The following is a 23,458-nucleotide window of genomic DNA, read 5'->3' as shown; positions in this document are numbered from 1 at the left end:
GAGACATGCCCCATGTCCCAGAATGGGAATACTTGGCATTAATACCTCCTTATGGAGTTGATACAATACTAATTATAACATTCAGTTCAGTCGCTCAGTCATGTCCGACTCTTTGCGACCCCATGAATCGCAGCACGCCACGCCTCCCTGTCCATCACCAACTCCCGGAGTTCACTCAGACTCACGTCCATCGAGTCAGTGATGCCATCCAGCCATCTCATCCTCTGTCATCCCCTCTTCCTCCTGCCCCCAATCCCTCCCAGCATCAGTCTTTTCCAATGAGTCAACTCTTCACATGAGGTGGCCAAAGTACTGGAGTTTCAGCTTTAGCATCATTCCTTCCAAAGAAATCCCAGGGCTGATCTCCTTCAGAATGGACTGGTTGGATCTCCTTGCAGTTCAAGGGACTCTCAAGAGTCTTCTCCAACACCACAGTTCAAAAGCATCAATTCTTCAGCGCTCAGCCTTCTTCACAGTGCAACTGTCACATCCATACATGACCACAGGAAAAACCGTAGCCTCATTACTAGGGTTTATTTTTAATTTATTTTCCTCATATAAAAAACACTGGAAAAGAGTAATTTTTTAAAAAACCATATATTTGAAAATTACTCAGGAAAGTTTAAGTAAAATGAAAAATAAGAAAACATGCACTGCCAGATATTAAAATTTTCTAAAAAGAGCAATACCCTTACAGCAACTCCAGCAAAAGGATCAATGCTGAGGAGATGATCTTTGAACAATGTATGGCCTTCCTCAGTAAAGTTGACTTCAAAAGTACTTAAGAAAGTGATTTTACTTGTATGATTCCATAGTGATGTTTATCATTGTTACTGTTATACTTATTTGTTGAGCCCTGCTTTGTGTGGGGTTTTGTACTTGGAACAGAAAAGAAAAAGAATTATAAGATGTGATCTCTGGCTTCCAAGGCTTTGGTGATATTTAGGATAGAATCTAAAGATAAAATTTCTCATTTAGTTCATTTATTTCATGCAATTTTTTCTACCTTTTCTGAGGAACAAGTGAGATTGAGATTTCACAGAGCTCATAGTAGAGTTGTAAATATATAGACTATAGTGGTGCTTGAGGGGCCACAAATGTGGATTCTTAAAAATAAACTCTGCAGCATCTCATCTGAATTTTCCAAGTGCTGTTCATACAATCTATGGGCTTCTTTTAACAAAAAGGAAGGGAAAAGTTTGAAATGTGCATTTAAATGTCTCTCTAAAAATTAACCCAATAGGAGAAAAGCACAGCGATGGATGTTTGCTTCTTTCAGTTTGTGTTTTTGTTGCTATAAATAATCCTTTGTGTGCTGATTTATTTCACAGAGTTAAGAAAATAGGCTGGCCAAAGAACAGTTTAGCTGTCTGTATATTTTTACAAACCCATCTAGAGTAGCACTGTTCTGGAAAATCCCTACATGCCATGCTTCAAAACCATTTTCAACATGGATAAGCAAAGCATTAAAATCTCTTTGTGAGGTGAGAAGCAGAAAGTTGCTTTTATACACCACTTGAGAACTCAGTGCGTTGGGTCAACAGGGCAGCATTTTAACTTCCCATTTCTTCCTTTTCCCCTAATCATTTTATGTGTTGTCATTCCAAATAAGGAACAGACTGTCAGGGTAAATAAAATTTACCCAGACTTACAGAACTGAGCAAGACTTCTTATTTTCTTTCTTTGGCAGTTGTCTGAAAATAAAGGTAAGCTCCTAGGCCATGTCAGCATCCTTTTTCAGCAAAAGCAGTATTTTTGATAAATTTCTTATGTTTTTTCGTTGTCAGTCAGGTCTAGTACCCATGGTTGTCTTTAATGGCTCTATTTTGGTCCTTGAAAACACTTCTTTATGTCTTTGCACAGAGGGGATACAATGAGATCCGTGAAGTTAAACAGTTCCATTTCACTGGCTGGCCTGACCATGGCGTGCCCTACCACGCTACTGGCCTCCTGTCCTTCATCCGGCGGGTCAAATTCTCCAACCCTCCCAGCGCTGGTCCCATCGTTGTGCATTGCAGGTGAGTGGTGGTCCAATCGACATTGACTTTGTGCAGCCAGCTTTTTTAAAGTATCCAAACAAGGCTTGTAAACACAAAAACTAATGCATGCTTACAAGGTTCCAGTTTGCAAGTATAACAGATAAGGTAAAACAGCAATAAAATAAAAGTTAGCTTCTAAGGAGGATATAAAAGAAACTTCAGAAATAAATGCATTCATCTTAATGTGTGTAGTATTGTCCATAATTGCGAGTGTAGAAACTCTGCCTTTTAGTGGCAACATCTGCATATGTGTTGTGGTTTTTTTTAATCACTTTTGCAAAGCCTATATAGTATGGAATAGTAGGTAAAGCCAGAGAGTTCTTGCCAATGTAGTAAATTCCTAATAGAATCCCAGCTTTTAGAACTATATTTGAGGCATACAAAGTTATTAAACGGCCTAAATTACAAGAATTTGTGCTGTAAAACATCTACTTCAAGAATTTTTTTAAAAGCCATCCCTCAGAGGACCTTGAAAACTACATTAGTAAAATCCAGCATATATATGCCAGAAAAATGTGAATATTATCCAGACTTTCTTTTGATTAGAAACTTCTCTTAAAACAAGTACCCAGAGACACTAAAAGCAAATTACATGGCCTCATTTTGAGATATGAATAGAAAAATATATACTGAATTTGAAAAGCTTTTCCTAAATGCTGCACACCATTCTCAAATACTATCCCTTCCAAGGTACATAATAGGTTGTGCTTAAGCATTTTTCTTTCCCTGAAAGTCCAACCTATTCAGTATTTAAATGACCACATATGAAAGGGGAAAAATAAAACAACAAAGAATGAAATAAAAGTAAGGCGTCTCATTAGGATCAGATACTGTGTACCTTGAAAAAAAAAAAAATCTACAATTCAATCCTCCTCAACAAATCTGATGTACTCTTCAATTACTTTCCTGTCTCAAACCCTGGGAACAGTGACTGAGAAGATGGTAGGCAAGAAAAAGAAACAGAGATAGCCACAATACCTTTGACTTAAATTTCTTAAAGAACAATTAAGTTTAAGAGAAATGACCAAATCCAGACTTCAAAGAAATAATGTTAATAGTCTATCTGTGCATTTAGAAAATGAGATAAATGGGTTTTCAATTATGTAGTGTCTTGACTTATCATAGAGTTTTCCTTTCCTGTGAATTGCCTGCTTCAGTAGTGCTCCAACAGTCTCAGATATGCTCTCGAAACACAAGTGTCATTTTCTACTTCCACTTGGGCATCTGAACTTACGGAAGAGAGGGAGCTGACTACAAAGTGATTTTTCCATAAAAATCCAAACTATACCTTTTTGCTCCATTGACTTATATGTATAAAACTGGAGAAATCTTCCCAATGGGTAAAATAATCAACAGTATATTATGATTCGACTACTGAATTAAATACAGGAAGATAGTATTATCTTTGTGACCTGTTAAGAATTATATTTCATACTTAACAATTTATTTTCATTTTTTCTTTGGATCACCATGTAAATATTCTTTCTACTGTTGGTCTCCTCCCCAGTAATAACGAACATTTTCATCCCCACCCTCACTATTAACACTTCCCCTGAAATGTGACTCCTCAGATTTTCCATTTAAAGGTTTTAGATTAATGTTCTTTTGCCTTGACCAGAAACTGTCTTCCTAAGACAGCACCGCTGCATTTTGCTAGAGTGCCCACAACGACATCAGTATGAGTCTTTCTATCTCAGATGAAATTTTAAAGCATAAATCCATTCCTTGATCAATTCTATGAGCTTGAAATTTTTGTAAAATGAAGACTGTGTATAAGAGCTGTGAAACTTCAGTGCCATCTATACATGATTTTCAAAACACAATTTGATTTACAAAGTTTATATTTTTTAATTTGTTCCAATTCTCAGTTTACACCAAAGTAGGTTCTCTACATTGAAGCTATTTGTTCATTAACAAGCATTTACACAATACATACAAATTATGTCTTATACTTTGTTGAATCAATTTGATTCCACTTATTTGAAAATCGGATGGGTCTTTCAATTTGTATAGACATGCTTCCTGCAGTTCTTTAGATCTGCTTATTTTTCAGTGCTGGTGCTGGACGAACTGGTTGTTACATTGTGATTGACATCATGCTGGACATGGCTGAAAGAGAGGGTGTTGTTGACATCTACAACTGTGTCAAAGCCTTAAGATCTCGTCGTATCAATATGGTCCAGACAGAGGTGTGTTGATTGTTGATTAACCTCAGGTGGTCTTTCTTGGTTTGCTTTCCAACATTTATCAAACTAAATAGTAGGTATTTGTCCCATAGAATCAATAGTAACTCATCAAGTCATAGAAAAAATATTGGTATTTTTATTAATATTTTTATATAGAGAAAATTCTTTGATGACAGGAAACTTGTATTAAAATATGAAAATTTTATTTCTTTTGATAGGAACAGTACATTTTTATTCATGATGCCATTTTAGAGGCCTGCTTATGTGGAGAAACTGCCATACCTGTTTGTGAATTTAAAGCTGCATATTTTGATATGATTAGAATAGACTCCCAGACAAACTCTTCACATCTCAAAGATGAATTCCAGGTATTTATTATTTCTAGAGATTTTTTATGAGTAACTTATTACAATTTGTCCTGGACATTCCTAATTCTTCCAAGGAATGTCTTTCAAGTCAAATTTATAACCTTTGACCCTATTTTAAGTATAATATAATACATGTCTCTTTCATTATACAGTTATACAAAGTTATAGAGTCAACTTTTGTATTAATGAGCTCATATCATATCTGCTGTATTTTGAAGGACGAATGAATTCAGACTCAGGGAAAAGTATGGGGAAAAGGTACCATAAAAGTCAAATTTAGTGATAATTTGTGTGTATTTACAATCTTTTTTAAAATGCAGTCTTATAGATTTTGACCTTCTGTGTCACTCAAGCACGTTAATAATAATAGCTGGAGTTTGTGCAAAACATCATCTCTAAATAATCCCAAATGTTTTCACTGCCCTTAAAACATCCCCAAAACTGTTGACTATGAAATCAAGAATAACTCTAAAAACCTAATACTTTGATTCTTTGCCCAGTGCTCTTGGCCATAGCGTGTCCTCAAATCTGGCACATTAAAATGTTATTACAAATTATAAATTTGATGATGGGGCATCATCATGGGCTGCTCTGACTGCATTTTCTTTGGTTAGACAATACCTTTCGCAGGTTGCTGTGTTGTTTAGCATCCCTTTCCCTTGTCACTTCTCAGGCTTTAGGAGCTTTAACTACGAAGTCTGTCAGCCTGTCATCATGGCAAATGTCATTGACTTGCACAAATCCTTTTCTTTTTACTTGGCCTCCTAAATGCCTGATAGATCTGTGTTATGCTATGAAATGGGTCACTGTCTTTTAACCTGGGTTCCCTTTTCTTTCCAGACCTTGAATTCAGTCACCCCTCGACTACAAGCTGAGGACTGCAGTATAGCATGCCTGCCAAGGAACCATGACAAGAACCGTTTTATGGACATGCTGCCACCTGACAGATGTCTGCCTTTTTTAATTACAATTGATGGGGAGAGTAGTAACTACATCAATGCTGCTCTTATGGATGTAAGAGACTGCTCTCTTTGTTAGTGTAAAATGTAATGAAAAGCTGCAAAATTGATGAACACTGGCTAGGTTCTCTTTTCAAGAAAATTTAAATGGCCTAAAAAGGAAAAGTAGAAACATTCATTGTAATACAAAATTTTTTGGACAATGATTTTGAATTTCCCTTACAATGGTTCTTAGGCACTATAAATTTTAGGCTTGACTATAAGTTTGACAGTTGATTTTCAATTGTTATAAAGTTTTTGTACAAGAAATATCTGCAGGTGATAGTTTTCATCCTGGTTATTTTCAGGAAAGAGAGTCATGCTTATCTAGTTTGAATATAGTTGGAAATGAATTTTTTAAATCACAGAGTGTCATATTCTACTGAAATTGTGTTAATTTGGAAACTTTCATCTCTGACACTAATAATTTATAGCTAACTAATAATTATTCCAATAATTTATAGCTAACTTGTTTCATTTATTATTAATTAATAAGATATAAGCGAAGGCATGGAAGATACCATGTTAACACATCAATCATCATGAAAAGAACTCTCTTGCCCTACTCCAGTCTTTGTATTGTAGATGGTACAGCATGTACTCACATGTCAGCATCCCAAAGACACACCAATATGGAAATGGAATTTTAAAGTAGTCTTTTCCCATCTTGTTTTGCTTACCTTGGGAAGAAGCAAGAAGGGTTTTAAGTTCAGCATCCTTTTGGTTTATCACCTTCCTTCATAGGCATCTCTAGTTTTTGCCCTTTAGACTATGGAGCCTTAATAAGGAGAAACCAGAGTCAGGGTTCATTCTTGGGTGATGAATAATGAAGCTTTCTAAGTTATTGCTCCTACTGAGTTCTGCAAAATTAGTTTCTGATAGTAGAGGCTTGTCAAAGCCTATGTGCCACTTCTAATTTTCACCCAGTTACTTTGCTTTTCTTAATTCTACAGAGCAGAATAGTTTAAAGGTAAGCTCAAGTGGAAAGCTACTACTCTTGCTGTGACCAGAGTCTTGCCTAGTTATTACTCTTGTCCCCTGAAGTCACACTAGATCCTCATTATACTTTTTCTTGCCTTTTAATCATCTGCAAAGTCAAACATACTAAATATAGAGAAAACACACAGACCTTTTTTTTTTTTTTTTCTGAGTCAGTCTATGTTTAGAATGAAAAAGGGTGAGAAAAAGAAAATAACATTGGGAAAGATATTTAGGCATTTTTTGTCTTTGACATCTCTTTTAAATTTTTTAATTTCCAGGTGGTTTTCTGGTCAGTATGAAGACAGAACCTTGTATTCTATGTGTTCCTATCTTCTGTTTAACTCACTGTGATTCAACACATATATTTTATAGTCGAAACTGCCCTGTGGATTTGGTAGTGTGGTTGGGACTACAGAAAAGTTAGGTTTGGTTTGGCTTATAAGAACGGGGCTCATTGTTCAACACTCTCACCTTCCCTTCCTCTCTACCCCATTGTAAGTGTCGTACACCCTTTCTCATGCCTGTGAAGATTATGAGGTGTGGCCAAGAATCATGTGATATCAAACCCTTAGATGTACTCTTGCACTTAGAGAGGAAAGAAATAGGAAATCTTCAGTCTTCTCTCATATCGTCTTCTCTTCTTCTGTCTCCCCACCCCTATGACTCAAAAAAGGAATAAAAGGCTTTTCATCTCCCTTGACTTACTTTCCTATGGAGCAGACATTTAATTGGAAGGAAAGTTTATTTCTTTCTTCTGATCCTTTCTCATAAGCCTTCATATCTTCCTTAGGAGGGCACTCACCCCAGCTACAGGTGTGACTTTTTGAGGTCTTAAGGTCAAGTAGAAGCTGTTGGTGAATTACTGTCTCCCCAGATTTATCCTGTAGTCATCCATGGAGTGAAATGCTATGGTTAGCAGCATTTCCCAAATGGTGATAGAATCTATGAAGCTCAAAGGTCAGTTTCTACACTAGTGTTGAGACACCTGAAGGAATTAAAGAGTAATATGATAAAACTGAGTTAGCAGATCACTGACAATTTTTATCAGCATTAAAGAAATCTATCTCAGGCAGCTGTCTAGTTATATTTTTACAAATACTTAGTTTATTACATAGAAATATATATTTCTGTTTCAGTGTAGATCATTAGTCTGTAGAATGACAGATTATCTGGCCAGATCAATCTATCCTCTTTCTGGGAAGAGAGAATGCATTGTGTCCCAATCAGGGGGCCTTGGGTCAATAAGGAGTCATTCCCTCTTACCTGGGGCCAGGGAATGCATTAGTTTTACTCTGTGGCACTTGAAAAATCTTTTTATTTATTTATTTATTTTAATTGGAGACTAATTACTTTACAATATTGTAGTGGTTTTGCCATACATTGACAAAAATCAACCATAGGTGTACATGTGTTCCCCATCCTCAACCCCCCTCCCACCTCCCTCCCCATCCCATCCTTTAGGGTCATCCCAGTGCACCAGCTCTGAGCACCCTGTCTCATGCATTGAACCTGGACTGGCGATCTGTTTCACATATGATAATATATATGTTTCAATGCTATTCTCTCAAATCATCCCACCCTCACTTAAATGATTGAAACTATCATTCTGATCATTGATATACATTAGAAATTCCCAGAAAACTATGGGATGTGAATTGCCTACAAGATGTGTTGATAATGTCAATATAAAATAAAAGCACATGAGTTTGAGGCACATGTGGTTTTTCTTATTTGGAGTGGAGAAGAGCCAGCCAGACAGTTCTATAACAGTTGATAGCTGATAGACATATATTCATAGACAGACACACACACAGAAATTTTATGTCTTTGGAAGACTAAGAGCCTTCTAAACTTAGTCTTCTAGACTAAGACTAAAACAGCCCAACAGGTACCTCACAAAGGATCTTAGCCTCAAGAAGTTTTTGGTTGGTTTTTTTTTGTTGTTGTTTTTGTGGGTTTTTTTGGTATTTGTCGTATATTTACTTTTATCAACAAAATTAATTCTTGGCTTGAATTGCTGCTGAGGCATCAAAAGCATACTATCAGACTGACTACTTACTAGTTGCAGTATGTTTCAGTGGTCCAAATCTGTTATTCCACGGCTGGAGCAGCAGGCTGACTTCATCTCCATATGAAGATGTTGAGTCTCCCCAGCCCTACCTTGAAGTGTATTGAATCTGCTTGTACAACTGATTATTCATTCTAAGTTATTATTTTTCCCTGTCTACCTTGTTTTTTTCACAGAGCTACAGGCAACCAGCTGCTTTCATCGTCACACAATACCCTCTGCCAAACACTGTGAAAGATTTCTGGAGATTAGTGTATGATTATGGCTGTACCTCCATTGTGATGTTAAATGAAGTCGACTTGTCCCAGGTTAATGGTTATGGGTTTCTTTTGTATACTTACACATGACTTAATAAAGTAGTAATAAAATGCTAACATCTGCTTTATGCTATCCTAATTAGAAAAAAAATAAGGCTCATTTTATTTTTCTTTCAAAAATATTCACATCTAGGGCTGCCCTCAGTACTGGCCAGAAGAAGGGACGCTACGATATGGTCCTATCCAAGTGGAATGTATGTCTTGTTCAATGGATTGTGATGTAATAAACCGAATTTTTAGGATATGCAATCTAACAAGAGTAAGTCATTAATGCTTTTAACTGAATTGATCGAGAACAGGTGATTACAAACATAGTGTGGTACATTTCCTTTCAGACAAAAGAGAGAGTAAAATTAATAGAAATTATATAATCAATCCCAAAGCTACTAATCATCTTATGATTTAGAACGGCAATAAAAATGCATGCTAAAGACAGGAAATCAGAAATCCTGGAAGCTAGGTTTCTGGGTCAGTTACTAGCCTATTGTATTCTATGTGGAAATCAAAATGCAGATTCCCTGGTTCAGTTGAGTTTGATTGTCTGGGCCTGGCCTCTGAGTATATGTAGATTTATCTCAACGTTAACTTCAAGTCTTATTAGCATTGATATCCAGCCCAGAAGAGGTATGCAGTTGAAAAACAGGAATATAATATTGATGACAGGAGAAAGTGACGTGTTGGATCAGCCATTATAGAAGGGATCTGTGTCGCTATTCCAGTTCTGCTTAAATCACATATGTCCCTGACTCTCCTCCTACAACTCATCTACAATTTCATCGCTCTGAATGGCTCAGCCTCTGGCTCTGCCCAGATATGTAGCTCGATGCAGTGCTGCTAGCCCTTGCCTTTTCCCAGCAGCAAAGTAGCAACTGTCCTTCGGGAACCTTTCTTTCCTTGATATTTCCTGTGTTTTGCCATCAGTGACAAACTGCCTGGGGTCTGTCCTTCAAAAGACCAAAAAGTACTAATAAAATCTGTCTAGATTATGTAACCACATAGCAAGGAGAATTTGAAAAGAAATCAGTAGTACCTCCCATGGAATTATGGAATTTTCTCCTTTTTAAAGACAAAGATTACTCTTTTCTAGAGCAGCAGTTCTATGTACGTGTATTATTTTCAGTGTGTAATTAAAATTGTCATGTTACAGTGTTCCTCACATCAAAATGACTATATGTGCTTCTGATTAATGTCTATATGTGTATAAGTAGAGAATAAAATCATATCCAGTTCTATTGTTCATTTCAGTGGGGGAAGAAAAGGATAACTTCAATCATGTCATAATACTCATGCATATCTTAGATGTTAATTTAAAGAATCTCATTATGTCTGCACATCTGTTACATTATGGTTCTACTAATATTTTAGCTGAGAAACTGTAGCTACTAAACTAAGAAAGTAGAACCTACCTGTTAATCGAACTGTTTATATGAAAAATACTCTAGGAACAGGAACTGAAATTTGCTTTACTTTTTTTGGGGGGGTCAGCATATTTATTTTCATCTATATTTGGTACTCAAGCACTTATTAGTGTGTGATTTTTCTTTTTTTCCTATTACCATTATTTAATATCTTTCACCTCACCATATATTTAGTATATGCCAACTAGAGGTTGGGTGCTAAACTCGGTAGTTCCTTGTCCCACCAAAGGATGTATGAACCTTGCATGTGGAGCTTCAGGTCTGATGCCTTATGATATGGCTCACTTGCACATACAAATTCTTCCTTGTATTTTCACTTGAGGGTTTAATGTCTTGATTCATTTATTCAACAATACTATTACTTGGAAAGTAGTTTTGCTAGGTTCTAGTGATAAGAGATTTTAAGGGAAAAAGAGGTTTTCTTGTCCTTAAAGAATTTATATTTTATCAGGGAAGATAAACATTAAACAACTTGTACAATCATTTATCTACAAATAAATGAAATTTTTATAGAGAAAAAGTACAAAATACAGAGGCTTTGGGTGATCTAACAAAGCTGGATGATCAGAGAAGACTTCTTTGAGGCCATGATATTTAAGACAAAATTTGAAAAATTAGTAGGAGTTATTTGGGCATGGGATAGCCAGCTACCTTGGTTTACACAGGACAGAAAGTTTTCCTAGAATACATGAATTTAGGCACAAAGACCAGAAAAGTCCAAGGCAAACCTAAAGCAAGTTGATCACTCTGTTTGGGACTGAGAAAGGCAAAGGGTTCCGTATATGCAAAGTTCCCAAGATAAGAAATGACTTGGTAAATAGATTAAGAGAAGGCAAATGTGTCTAGACCTTGACTAGCTTATTAGAATAAAGGGAAATTGAAGGAAGAAGTGGAGCCTTATCTTACAGGTATTTTTAAATGATGGCAGCAGTTTGGGTTTTATGCTAAGATCATTTGGAAGATATTAAATCAAGAAGTGACATGATCATATTTGCATTTAAATCATGATGTCTACAATAAGAATGGTTTGAAAGGATATCAAAGTTTGTTCAAGGAGATCAACTAGGAAGTAATTATTGTGATTTGTGATTTGAGAATACAATGATATCAGTGGCAATAAAGAAAAGATGAATTTAAAAGTTATTTAAGTATAATCATAGTAATTGATTATTGAATATGGAGTATCAGGGAGAATCTTATATGAAGATAATTCTCATGTAATTTAGAATCTTCCTGCCCTGGCATGTACATATTTTGGACTTTTATTAGCTAGATTCAGTCTAATGTGTCATTTATGTCATAGTGTAAATTGGTATGAAACTTGTTTGCACTCTCAGTCTCTAAGTCGTGTCTGACTCTGTGTGACCTCATAGACTATAGTCTGCCAGACTGGAGTGAATTGCCATTTCCTCCTCCAGGGATCTTCCTGACCCAGGGATCAAACCAGCATCTTCTGCATTGGAAGGTGGATTCTTTATGACTGACCCACCTGGGAAGCCATGAACCTTTTACTTTCTAGTAAAAATTCTAGCCCTAACTTATTTACATAGAAATATTTTTTCCCTCAACAGCCACAAGAAGGTTATCTGATGGTGCAGCAGTTTCAATATCTAGGCTGGGCTTCTCATCGAGAAGTGCCTGGCTCCAAACGGTCATTTTTGAAGCTGATCCTGCAGGTGGAAAAATGGCAGGAGGAATGTGAGGAAGGGGAGGGCCGGACGATCATCCACTGCCTGTGAGTATAGCGTCTTGGCTGGGCCATTCAGGGGGCCGTGGTGCTCGTTCCATCATTAGCCTTCTTTTTTTCCTCTGCTAAAGAGTAACTCCCATCTTACAGACCTCAACTAGATATTCTTCTAAAACAATCTTCCTGTTTCACAATTCTATAATTCACTACTACAACTTTTGTATTTTTCAAACTGATTTTATATAGTTATCATATAAACTCTTGAACACTACTCTAAGTAACTTTTCTGATTTACACTATGCACAAATCTATAAAAATCTCAAAGTATCTAGCTTGCAGCAATCTATGCCTATAGCGTGTCCCAGCCCTAAGCATAAGCTGTTAATACCATCCTCAAGTATCTTCCTCTCTGCCCTCCACACAAACATGTACACATGTGAAGCAAAATTAAAACACAAGGGGGAAATTAAAAACATAATATTTTCTTTTCCAAAACATATATGATTGTGTGACCTATGGTCACCAAAAACGTCCATCTAGGAAACACCTTTGTTTTCTTTGCTTTCAGAAATGGTGGCGGGCGAAGTGGCATGTTCTGTGCTATAGGCATTGTTGTTGAAATGGTGAAACGCCAAAATGTTGTTGACGTGTTCCATGCAGTCAAGACACTAAGGAACAGCAAGCCAAACATGGTGGAGGCCCCGGTGAGTCACGGTCTTGGATGCTGAAGTGGGGGGTAGAGGTTAATCAGTCATATACCTACTTGTTGATCTGACTTCATTCCCAGGGAATGAAATGTGTAAATGAGTCTTTGTGGGGACCTTCCTGCTCTAACTCATGAATTGCCAAGTAACTCCTTCTACACCCATAAGCTTAGTCACATATTGTATAAACTGCTAATGATGAAAACTAATTTCATTTAACTTGGAAAATGTATAGGATTTTTTTTTATTTTGAGCAATAAATATTTGTTACAGTAAACTTCGATAAATGGTTCTGTAATAAGAAAAATCCTGTCATCTCGGTTTTATTCTTGGTATTTCTTAAAGCATATTGAGTTAACTGGTAAAACATTTTGAGGGATATACTTCTAGATTGTATCTAGCGCTTTAGACACCCAGTGTTTTTAAAGGGCAAATGCAATTTATTTTAGTCATTATCTATAATTCCTCCTTTCTGGTCAAATTATAATTTTTTAAACTATTGCCATTGATAGTTTTCACCTTTTACCAATTTTAGATTGTAGTCATGTGATTTTACTTGAATTAGCCATGGCTCATAAAATCAGAATTCAGATTACAAAATAAGAGCAGGGAGGTGTTAATATGTGTATGTAGGAACTCATCTGTTTGAAGCTATGTGCAGAGGAAGAAAGCAAGTTAAACTTTTAGCATGTTCAACGTCTAAAGCGATGTCTGTGAGTTATACATATGTGAATGGTGGGAATAGGTCAGGAGCAGCTGTGTAGTTTATGCTCACAGAGAAGTAAACCAGAAAAACCAAGACATCATTGTTGCTTGCCCTACATTTATCAAGATGATCAGATAACTAAAATGAGCAATTCAATAAACCTTTAAAGTATTTTCACCACTTCCTGCTCATGGATTGTTCACACAAGTGGTACGTTGCTTCCTGAGACAAAATCTGAAGAGTTACATTTATACGGTTTCATTTTTAAGAGCAAGTCACAGACTTCTTCCCCTTTGACAAGTCTTCAAAGCCCCTGTCTTCCAGCTCATACCTTAGGTATTGCTGGTATCCCAGTAAGATGGTAATGGCTTTGACCGGGGTGTTGGCAATGGAGATGGAGGAAGACGGATAGGTTTGAGGGATTTTTAGGTAAAACTCTGAGGTCTGTTTACAAAATGGGCTGGTAATGGTTAGGTCTTTAAACTCTCTGCCTTCTGAATATTTTTTCATATAAGTCTGCCTCTGTCTCTCAGATCAAGTCTTCCTAAAATCATCAGCAAGATCACTTCTGGCCTCAGAATTCAAATTATACTTCCAAATTTAACTGATTTCTTACTGTTCCTTAAAAAAAAAAAAAAGCCTATGATTAAACTCTGCCATTCTAGAACCTTCTTGCTACTAAGTCACTTCAGTCGTGTGAACCCACCAGGCTCCCCTGTCCCTGGGGTTCTCCAGGCAAGAACACTGGAGTGGGTTGCCATTTCCTTCTCCAATGCATGAAAGTGAAAAGTGAAAGTGAAGTCGCTCAGTCATGTCTGACTCTTAGCGACCCCATGGACTGCAGCCTACCAGGCTTCTCCATCCATGGGATTTTCCAGGCAAGAGTACTGGAGTGGGGTGCCATTTCCTTCTCCCAGAACCTTCTTAAGAGTTACTATTTACCTTTACACTCATGTCCCATGAATCTTGTCTAAACACCCAGTCCTTTGATTTGTTTTTAATCAAGGTTAATGATTAGTTCCTTGTGATGCTGAATTGAACTGACGAGTTTGGTAAGAAAATACAGAATGTAAACCAATTTGCTAGAGACTGATTAAAGAGATGTAACTGTTCACAAGCACTTTTTGGTTCTTGAGGTGTACTTGCCACAGTGGTAGACTAATTTAAATCACACCTACTTGATAATTAGGGTAGGATTGATAATAGGGTAGGACTGCTTGGGGAAAACTTTTACTTCCCTCTTTTATTGCTCAAGATACCCGAAAGTTCTCTTTTGAAATAGCATGAGTTTTAGATTGTTTTCTAATTCAGCCTAAATTTTACCCACTTGGACTGAATTGAGAAGATTTTACTACATGTTACAAGTCATAATTTGTAATGCAGTCTCCGAATTTTTCTAAATTCTTCATAACAGAGCAGCATATAGATGGACTGAGAGGAAAAGCGGTTTTAACTCAAAAAAGTTTTATTGTCAGCCAAGTTATCTTAAATAAAGGCAGCAGAAATAATTTTTCTGATAAAAGTAGGCTCAGAAAAAGTTAGGAACCACTAACCATTTTTGAAACTTTTAATTAAATACTCTGGTGGAACAAAAAACTATGTCAAAAATTAAGAATTTAGATATTCACATATGTAAGTCAAATCATTATGCTGTACACCTTAAACATAAACAGTGCTATATATCAATTACATCTCAGTAAAACTGGAAGAAGAAATTAAGAATGTGGAATTGTGGAATGGCAGTTTGAAATAACTGGCTTATTTATACCACTAAGGAAAATACATAAAGTGTGGAGAAAAATTACTTGCATGTTCACTCTAGGATTATTTAAAATTAATAAAAAATAAATGTCATCTTATAGTCAATCCATATATTGGACTTTATGTATATTAAAAGAGGTGTTAAATAACATGAGAAAAAATATATAACAATGCTAAACAACAGAAAATAAAATATAAAATCATATCCTCAAATATAGGTATGCAATTATATTTATTCTAAAATACTATTTCAAGCATGCATTAAAATGGTCTGAAGCTAAGGTAGTATTTTAAAACAGTTATTTCTGATAATAGATTTATAGAAACTTTTTCTGATTCGTAATCTTTCTATACTTGGAAATTTTTCTGTACTGATCAGGTATTACTGTTATAATCAAATAAGCAATACTGATGTTTTTTTAATTTGATACAGAATATGAGGCAAAGACAATATATATTTTTACATCAACTTCCTTTTTCTTAAACAGCAATCATTAGACTCAAATGTAAAATAGTATATGCCTTGATGTTAAACTTGTCTATGGAAAAAAAAGTTCGTAATTCTTGAATAATCTAAATTGAATGTGTTCTCCATTCTTTGCCTTTTTCTTGACTTCAGTCACCTTTCTGTTTTAACATCTTTCAGGAGCAGTACCGTTTCTGCTATGACGTGGCTTTGGAGTACCTGGAGTCGTCTTAGTTGGAGACTTCAGAGTGCATCCCAACAGAACCCATTCATCTGTTGAGCCAGCAGCTGTTGTACCTGTCACACCTGTGCAGAAAGATTTTAATGTGGGGGGGTGGGGGCGGGAGACTTTTACATTTGAGAGGTAAAAGTATTTTTCTTATGAAGTTGTGTATCTTAATAAAAAGGACTCACTCAATTAGTTTCTATTACTGTATGAGAACATCAACATTTCATGCCACATAAATTATATTTCATAAGCAGCAGATTCACATGAAAACTTATCAGTGTTTGTACAGTGAATAGGCAGCGTTTTCTCTCCTGGTTTTGGTACAGCAGCCAACACGTGTTGCATGAATTAATACTTTCTTTGTGGCATTTTTCTCCCTTTTTCAGATAAAAGATGTTAAAACTTTCAAGGAAGAAGAAAGAAAAGCTGTGCAAATTCATAGGAAAGTTCATTTTTTATATGTTTCAAGTGTAGCAGATCTCTATATAAATATATAAATATATATAACTGGCTTATTTTCTTTTAATGTGCAATGATGGATGGATCATTTAAAGTTCTTTCTTAAAAACAAAAAACCATAAGCCAAAGACTCAAGTGTAAATATGTCTATATGGAGAAAGCACATTATATTTATTGGTTACTTACATTCCTTTTTTGATGGCTAAAATACTACCACCACACAATCTTTTTTTTTTTTTTTTTGAAGAAAGGTTTTTCTTTCACTAAAATCAATTGTAAACAATTTTTGTAGATTATTTTTTGTATGTTTAGTGTAAGTAGAGGGTAAACTTTTTAATTCATAAATCAGGAAGCAATGTTCTTTAAAGTGATTCTCTTGTGTACATGCTTGTGAATTAAATTTATGTAAAACACCTTGGCATTTGGGTCTTTTAATGTAGGACCAAATTAAAACATTTTGCTGAAAATATATAATTTTTCATGATTTCCTTAGGTCAGTATGGTTTGGTAATCATTATGAGAACTGCACACATTCAAAGGCCTTGCTGATGACTTGTGTAATGTTGAACATAACCTTTAAGCATCATTTAAATTTTAAAGGGATTGGTCTTTTCAGCCTATGACCAAGCACTGGTCAAAAAATCAAAACTGCAACATTTATGCTTCTGCAGTCAAGTGTTAGCAAACTGTAAACTGTCAAGGTGATCCAGTGTTTCTTTTGATGTTTACATGCACAAGCTTTGAGTTCTGAGCAAGGTGTGAACGAATCGATGCCAGATTCCTATTTTGTGCATCATCATGGGATTCTCAAGTGAACCTTTTTAAATGTGATCTTGTACACTTGCTCCGTGTAGCTGTAATTTCACATCATCAGCTTGCAGTTTGTTATTGACTAAAGCATTCTAGTATCCTCTTTTTAGATTGCCAGTTCATGACATGGTGCTTATGAAGATTTAATTAAAGTAAGAGTGAAATAAAACTTTTATAATTACAGCAGTTATTGTTTACACATCATTTTCTCCCCTTAATTTTCATGCCTTCACTCCCAAATAAATACCCTATTCTCCGTGACAAAAGTAGACAACATGAAATCTATTAAAAATAAAACTGATGTCCAGATACAAATTTCTTTCATTTTTACTCTTTAACTTGAATTTTCAAAATTCCAAATGAGTGGAGAGAAAAAAAGGACAGGGAATTAACACCAACTTTTTTTTTTTAAGTTACTGTATTTATATGTCACTACCATTTTATGTAATATAAATTTCCTTATTTCTCCATATAACACAAATAGTAATTGTCATCCCAATTTTACCAGTGATAAAATTGAATCTGAGAGGGTAAATGTTTTGTCAACAGATGTAAATCTGAGTCTGAGGCTTCCCTAAAGACTCAGTGGTAAGGAATCCACGTGCCAGTGCAGGAGACATGGGTTTGATCCCTGATCCAGTAAGATCCCACGTGTCACTTAGCAACTAAGCCTGTTGAGCCTGTACTCTAGAGCCTGGGAACCACAACTACTGAGCCCATGCACCATAGAGCCCGTGCTCCCAAACAAGAGAAGCCACTGCAATGAGAAGCCCACACATCGCAACTATAGTCCCCACTCATCACAACCAGAGAAAAGCCCGTGCAGCAATGAAGACCCAGCACAGCCAAAGAAAAAAGAAAAAAATCTGAGTCTGATAAATTACTCTCTTCCACTGAACACATTGCTTCCCCGATGGCATGGCAAGGAAAATTTGGCACTTCATTCTTACTGTTCCTCATTAATTGATTTTCTCATAAAGCATTATCATTATGGCCATCTTCCATTTGCTGTGTACATTATTAAAACATTTGTGACATTCATTAGTAAGAATTTAGATAAGGGAACTCATCTTTTCCTAGGGAGACTAATTTTCATTTAAACACGATGCATTTAACAAAAAATTACAAACTCACCCAAGATTGGGTTTCCCAGTAATGTTCAATGTTAATTGAAGGATTCTGCTTTGCTACATGACCCTGATTTCCTTTCTAGTCACAGGATTAAACTCACACCTAACCAAAGTCACCAAGAATACTACTGACCACAAAGCTCAGAGGTCTGTGTGGCCTCCAAAATTCAAGCAAAGAACAAAAGGAGTCCTTTTTGTCTCCAACAGGAAATAAAAATGTCATGCTTGCTCTGTACAGGCACCACCACAGAGGCCAGTTCATCCAGAGACACTTGGATTGGGGAGAAGGATGGGACACTAAATCTGTTTTTTATTTTAATACTCTTATTCAAAATTGATACTTTATACTATTGTGGAGTTCCCTGTGGAGTCCCATGCATGGCCATGTCCCACTCAGCTGTGTCCTTCTAAGCAGGAGATGTCTTGGTAGAATTCTTAAAAAGTGACCATGCTTTTCACAATTAAAGGCCTCCCATGTCCATGTCAGTTACTTCTTAAATGGCTGTCATGATATGGAATTTTATAGATCCCTTTCCCATGTATTATCACTAGGGAAATGTTTTAAGTGGGTGGGCAGAGACACACAGCAACTGAGAATTTGAGTTCTAACCTTAAAAACAAGTTTTCACCTTCTTGTCTGAGCTGCCTAGCCTTTTTTCTAATATTTAGTCTGTAAAGAAAGAAAAGGATTTTGCATGAATGTGTTGCTGTTTTGCAAACAAATGGTCTCTAACATTGGGAGATACACAAAAAGGAAAGTATTTCTACCTGGACCAGGAGAGAGAAAAGACATGTTTACCTCTCTACTGACGAGCTCATTTACTATTCATCTGGAGATCTCTTGGGTTCCAGGTCCTTACGTAATAAGCTTAGAAGTCAAACATCAACAGTTGCTCCCTCTCAACTCTGCTCTGTTGCCAGAAAATGGTGTACCTAAAGTTCTCAGGATCTAAAAACCTTACTAGACACCTACAAATGTTAAAATGCAAGAGAGAAATATCTGTAGCCCAGCTACAGATAGGAGATAATCTGTTAGCTTTGCAAGACAATTCCTGATATATGCCTAACTTTTATAGGGCAGTGACATATATATGTATATTTTATTTCTATGCACTCGAGTAAGCATTTTTTACAGCAAAATAGCCAGAAATTAATATACTGTCCCATACCTTGTGTAATATGTAGAATATTTACTCTATAAGATATTTCCATAGGCAGACATGCCACAACCTTCCTAAATTCATTTCAATGTTTTAGGAAACACCCCTATTTAATGTAAGGGTGATAAGCTATTTTTATCAACACTGTCATAAGTGAAGACAGAAGATAGCTGACTGGGCCTCCTGTTAGGATTTCTACTTACCTATTATTTCAGAAAGTCTTCCCACAGCTTAGGGAAGCTTGGAGTGGGAGAGATATTATCTTAATTTGTTCACAACTCTGCTCTATTCAAGCGGTCTGCAGAGTATTAGATTATCTCTCTGAAGCAAAAAAGGAAAGCTCTGTCTTGAAATCTGCTTTAAGTAAGCTATAAGTGGCTTCTAGAATATAAATTATCCAAAAATCAATGGAAATATGGTAGATATATGACACTTCTGAACTTCCAGCTTTTTCCAAAGTAAACTGAAATGCTAACCTGGAAGATAACAAACACCATAGAGATACTGTTATCAAATTCTGAAAAAAAAAGCAATGGAACTGATTTTTAAACTGTTGAAGCAACATAAAGTCACTATGGAATATCAGCAAGCTTTCTTTAATATTAAGATCTGCTCAGGGAGGGAGTGGTAGGGAGATTTTATGACAAATACCATCTCTTTATCATGCACTTGCCAATTGTAGAAAGGCAGTTACAATACTTGAAATCTAACCCAGAAACTTGTGTGCTGATTTGATCTGATGTCGTGTTCATTTCAACTTAGTCTTATATGTTTTATCAATCTTAAATCAGATAGGGGGTATATAGCATTTAGGACAAAAATACAAACCCTCAGTATGGATGAACCTATAAGCCTATTATACAGAGTGAAGTTGGTAAGAGAAAAACAAATATTGTATATTAACGCATATATATGTTATCTAGAAAAATGGTGCTGAGGAACTGATTTGCAGGGCAAGAATAGAGACACAGACATAGAGAATGGATTTGTGAACACAGTGGGTGCAGGAGACGGTGGGGCCAATTGAGAGAGTAGCACTGACACATACACATTACCTTGTGTAAATAGCTTCCTTCCCTCCGCACCCCTCCAGGTCCTCACAGAGTACCATTCTGAGCTCCCTGTGTTATAGAGCAGCTTCCCATTAGCCATCTATTTAACACATGGCAATGTGTATGTGTCAGCCTCATTGCTGGTTAGCTCAGTTGGTTAGACCATGTGTGAAATAGATAGCTAATGGGAAGCTGCTGTACAACACAGGAAGCTCAGACTGGTACTCTTGTGAAGACCTGGAGAGTGTGGGGAGGAAAGAGAGTGGGAGGGAGGGGATATATGGATACTTATGGCGGATTAGTTTCCTCCCTAACAACAACGGAATTTTTATAATACCTGAAAACTGAGGGGACTTCCCTGGTGGCTCAGACAGTAAAGAATCCACCTGCAATGTAGGAAATGTGGGTTCGATCCCTGGGTCAGGAAGATCCCTTGGAGAAGGAAATGGCAACCCTCTCCAGTACTCTTGCCTGGAGAATCGCTTGGACAGAGGAGCCTGGTGGGCTACAGTCCATGTGGTCGCAAGAGTCGGATATGGCTGAGGGACTGACACACACATGGCTGATTAACGTACGACAAACCAACACAACATTGTAAAGCAATTATCCTCCAACTAAAAATAAATTTTAACAAAGCAGCATAAAAATATACAAACCCTCAGTACTCAGATGCAATCTAAGTAGATGCAGAATATGAAAAGCAAACATATCTAAACTGAATCACCAATGAGTTATTTTCTTAAATAGATGTTAGAATACACAGATGAACAAAGGCCATGCACTCCCACTATGTTGCATGGTCTAAGAGACAAAATCAAACTGGGAAAGTAGAGAAAACAAGATCGTTATGGCCCCCACTTGTTATTTTTGAGAAAGAGGAGATGCCTGCAGAGCCAGCAGGGTACTCTGAGTGAGATAAATAGGCCAGGTATATCATTGCGGTTGTATTATTACAGCAGACATCTTTAGCGTATGCATTTTTGTAGGGATTGTTTTCATCTCTACAAAAATATATCTGCCTCCATTTTTATATTAAAACACATATTCCTTCTGTTCATTTTGCATTTCCTTCCTTTCAGTTGAAAAATGGATAGTACATATTCTGCCATCTTCAGCTCTGCTACAAGAAGCACAATACCATGAAACTGATGATAAACTGCTGCTTGACATGGGGACCAGAGGGAACGATGTGAGGAGGCCAACTCCCACTTGGATGTGAAAGTGGACCTGGACAAATGCCCAAAGAGAAGGGCATCCATCTCCCAGCAGTTTGCTGCATGGGGATATGGGCCCTACAGTGTCTCCTCTCTCAAGAGGGTGTGGAACTCTAAACCTTTGTGTGGATGCTTAAAATTTTTGAATATTAGCGACCAATTAAATTCAAAACCAAAAATATGCCTCCAGCCCAACTCTGTAAAAAACAAAATTAGTCAGGAGGTTTCCTCTGGTTGTCTGTTGTGACCTCCACTGTAGAATAGCTATTGTTTTACTTTGAATTTTTTTTAAATGTATTTTAAAGAAACATGAGTTTTGGTTGTCTTTAAGTAGCTATCAGAACTATTTTTCATACCTGTTCTTGGTTTATATTTACCTTATTTTCTCACATATTTTTCTGTTTTAAAAATATCTGTAGTTGAGTCTTGACTCTAAAGATGAAAAAAAAAAAAAATGAATGTCAGTGTCTCTGGTCCCTTCTACCTGGACTAAATTCAGAAGAACATATTTCAGAGAGTAATTCACACATTTCACCTAACAAAAAGCCCCAAAATGATGACTAGAAGATAATTCTTCTGGAAATAATAATATTGAAAGCTCAAAAGGGGAGCCCTTGTTCTGTGAGCCGTGGGATGGCCTGACCTTAGTCACAAGTGCAGTAAACCATCTGTGGAAGCGCCACCTTCCAGATTGTGATGGTACACGCTGACTTCCATGGCAGGTGCAAAACAGTGTGGGCTCCTGCCAGCCCACAGTGGGGACCTGAACTCCAGTTCCATAAATCTAATTATCTGAAGCACAGTCAACAGACTGGAATTGATTTCTCTTCACCTTCATGTTATAATCTTGGCATGATAAAGTAAGTATTTGTTAATCACTTGCTTTCCAGTGTTAAATTCTGTATTGCCAGAGTGTTCAAATGTGGTCACTGAATAACTTCACATAAGAAACCTTCATGAAGTCATGGAAGTATGAGAGATATTACAGATGATCAAATCCAAAGCCCTTAGGATTTAGCCCTGCTAAATTTAAGAAATTAAAGCTAACAGGAGTCATGTGTATTAGTAAAGGATAAGATAAAAAATATTTTAAGTTTGCCCACCATTAGTCTTCATTACCTTGTTATTGCTGCTCCTGCTGCTAAGTCGCTTCAGTCGTGTCCGACTCTGTGCAACCCCATAGACGGCAGCCCACCAGCCTCCCCCATCCCTGGGATTCTCCAGGCAAGAACACTGGAGTGGGTTGCCATTCCCTTCTCCAATGCATGAAAGTGAAAAGTGAAAGTGAAGTCGCTCAGTCATGTCCGACTCTTCACAACCCCATGGACTGCAGCCTACCAGGCTCCTCTGTCCGTGGGATTTTCCAGGCAAGAGTACTGGAGTGGGGTGCCATTGCCTTCTCTGACCTTGGTTATTAGACCTCCCTTAAAGAATGATTAAAGGACATTCTTCAAACAAAAAAAAGAAATAATAAAAAAGGAAATTTCCAGCATCAAAAAGGTAGAAAGGACAATGCAAGAGCAGAATTATGGGCATATACAATAGAATATTCCTTTCCTCATGCATATGTTTTATAAATTACATTTGATGATTGAAACAAAAATTACAATGCCATCTGACATTCAAGAAAATAATATTTTAAAGTGGGAAAGAACAAGGAATATAAATAAAAGTAAGATTTCCATACTTTACTGAAAGTGGTAAA

At 36.6% G+C, this 23,458-nt stretch overlaps 1 protein-coding gene across 6 annotated transcripts in view; it reads left to right on the top strand.

Moving 5' to 3' along the window:
• The window catches only part of PTPRK (protein tyrosine phosphatase receptor type K), a 612,930-nt gene extending 595,538 nt beyond the window's left edge, over positions 1-17,392 (top strand). For 5 of the 6 annotated variants that reach the window (XM_024996500.2, XM_059889627.1, XM_024996499.2 and 2 more), the window contains 9 exons: positions 1,864-2,018; positions 4,093-4,228; positions 4,444-4,593; positions 5,434-5,607; positions 8,817-8,948; positions 9,091-9,216; positions 11,947-12,110; positions 12,631-12,766; positions 15,880-17,380. In XM_024996500.2, the coding sequence (XP_024852268.1) occupies positions 1,864-2,018; positions 4,093-4,228; positions 4,444-4,593; positions 5,434-5,607; positions 8,817-8,948; positions 9,091-9,216; positions 11,947-12,110; positions 12,631-12,766; positions 15,880-15,933 (1,227 nt within the window). In that variant the 3' untranslated portion in view covers positions 15,934-17,380. Of the gene's footprint in view, positions 1-1,863; positions 2,019-4,092; positions 4,229-4,443; positions 4,594-5,433; positions 5,608-8,816; positions 8,949-9,090; positions 9,217-11,946; positions 12,111-12,630; positions 12,767-15,879 lie in introns of all 6 variants that reach the window. The other variant, NM_001191537.1, reaches the window with a different exon arrangement.
• Positions 17,393-23,458: the final 6,066 nt, after the last annotated feature.

The sequence above is a fragment of the Bos taurus genome, chromosome 9, assembly GCF_002263795.3.
Source record: "Bos taurus isolate L1 Dominette 01449 registration number 42190680 breed Hereford chromosome 9, ARS-UCD2.0, whole genome shotgun sequence".
Lineage (NCBI taxonomy): Eukaryota > Metazoa > Chordata > Mammalia > Artiodactyla > Bovidae > Bos > Bos taurus.
Note: the sequence above shows the minus strand (reverse complement) of the source record. Positions and strands in the feature narration are given on the sequence as shown.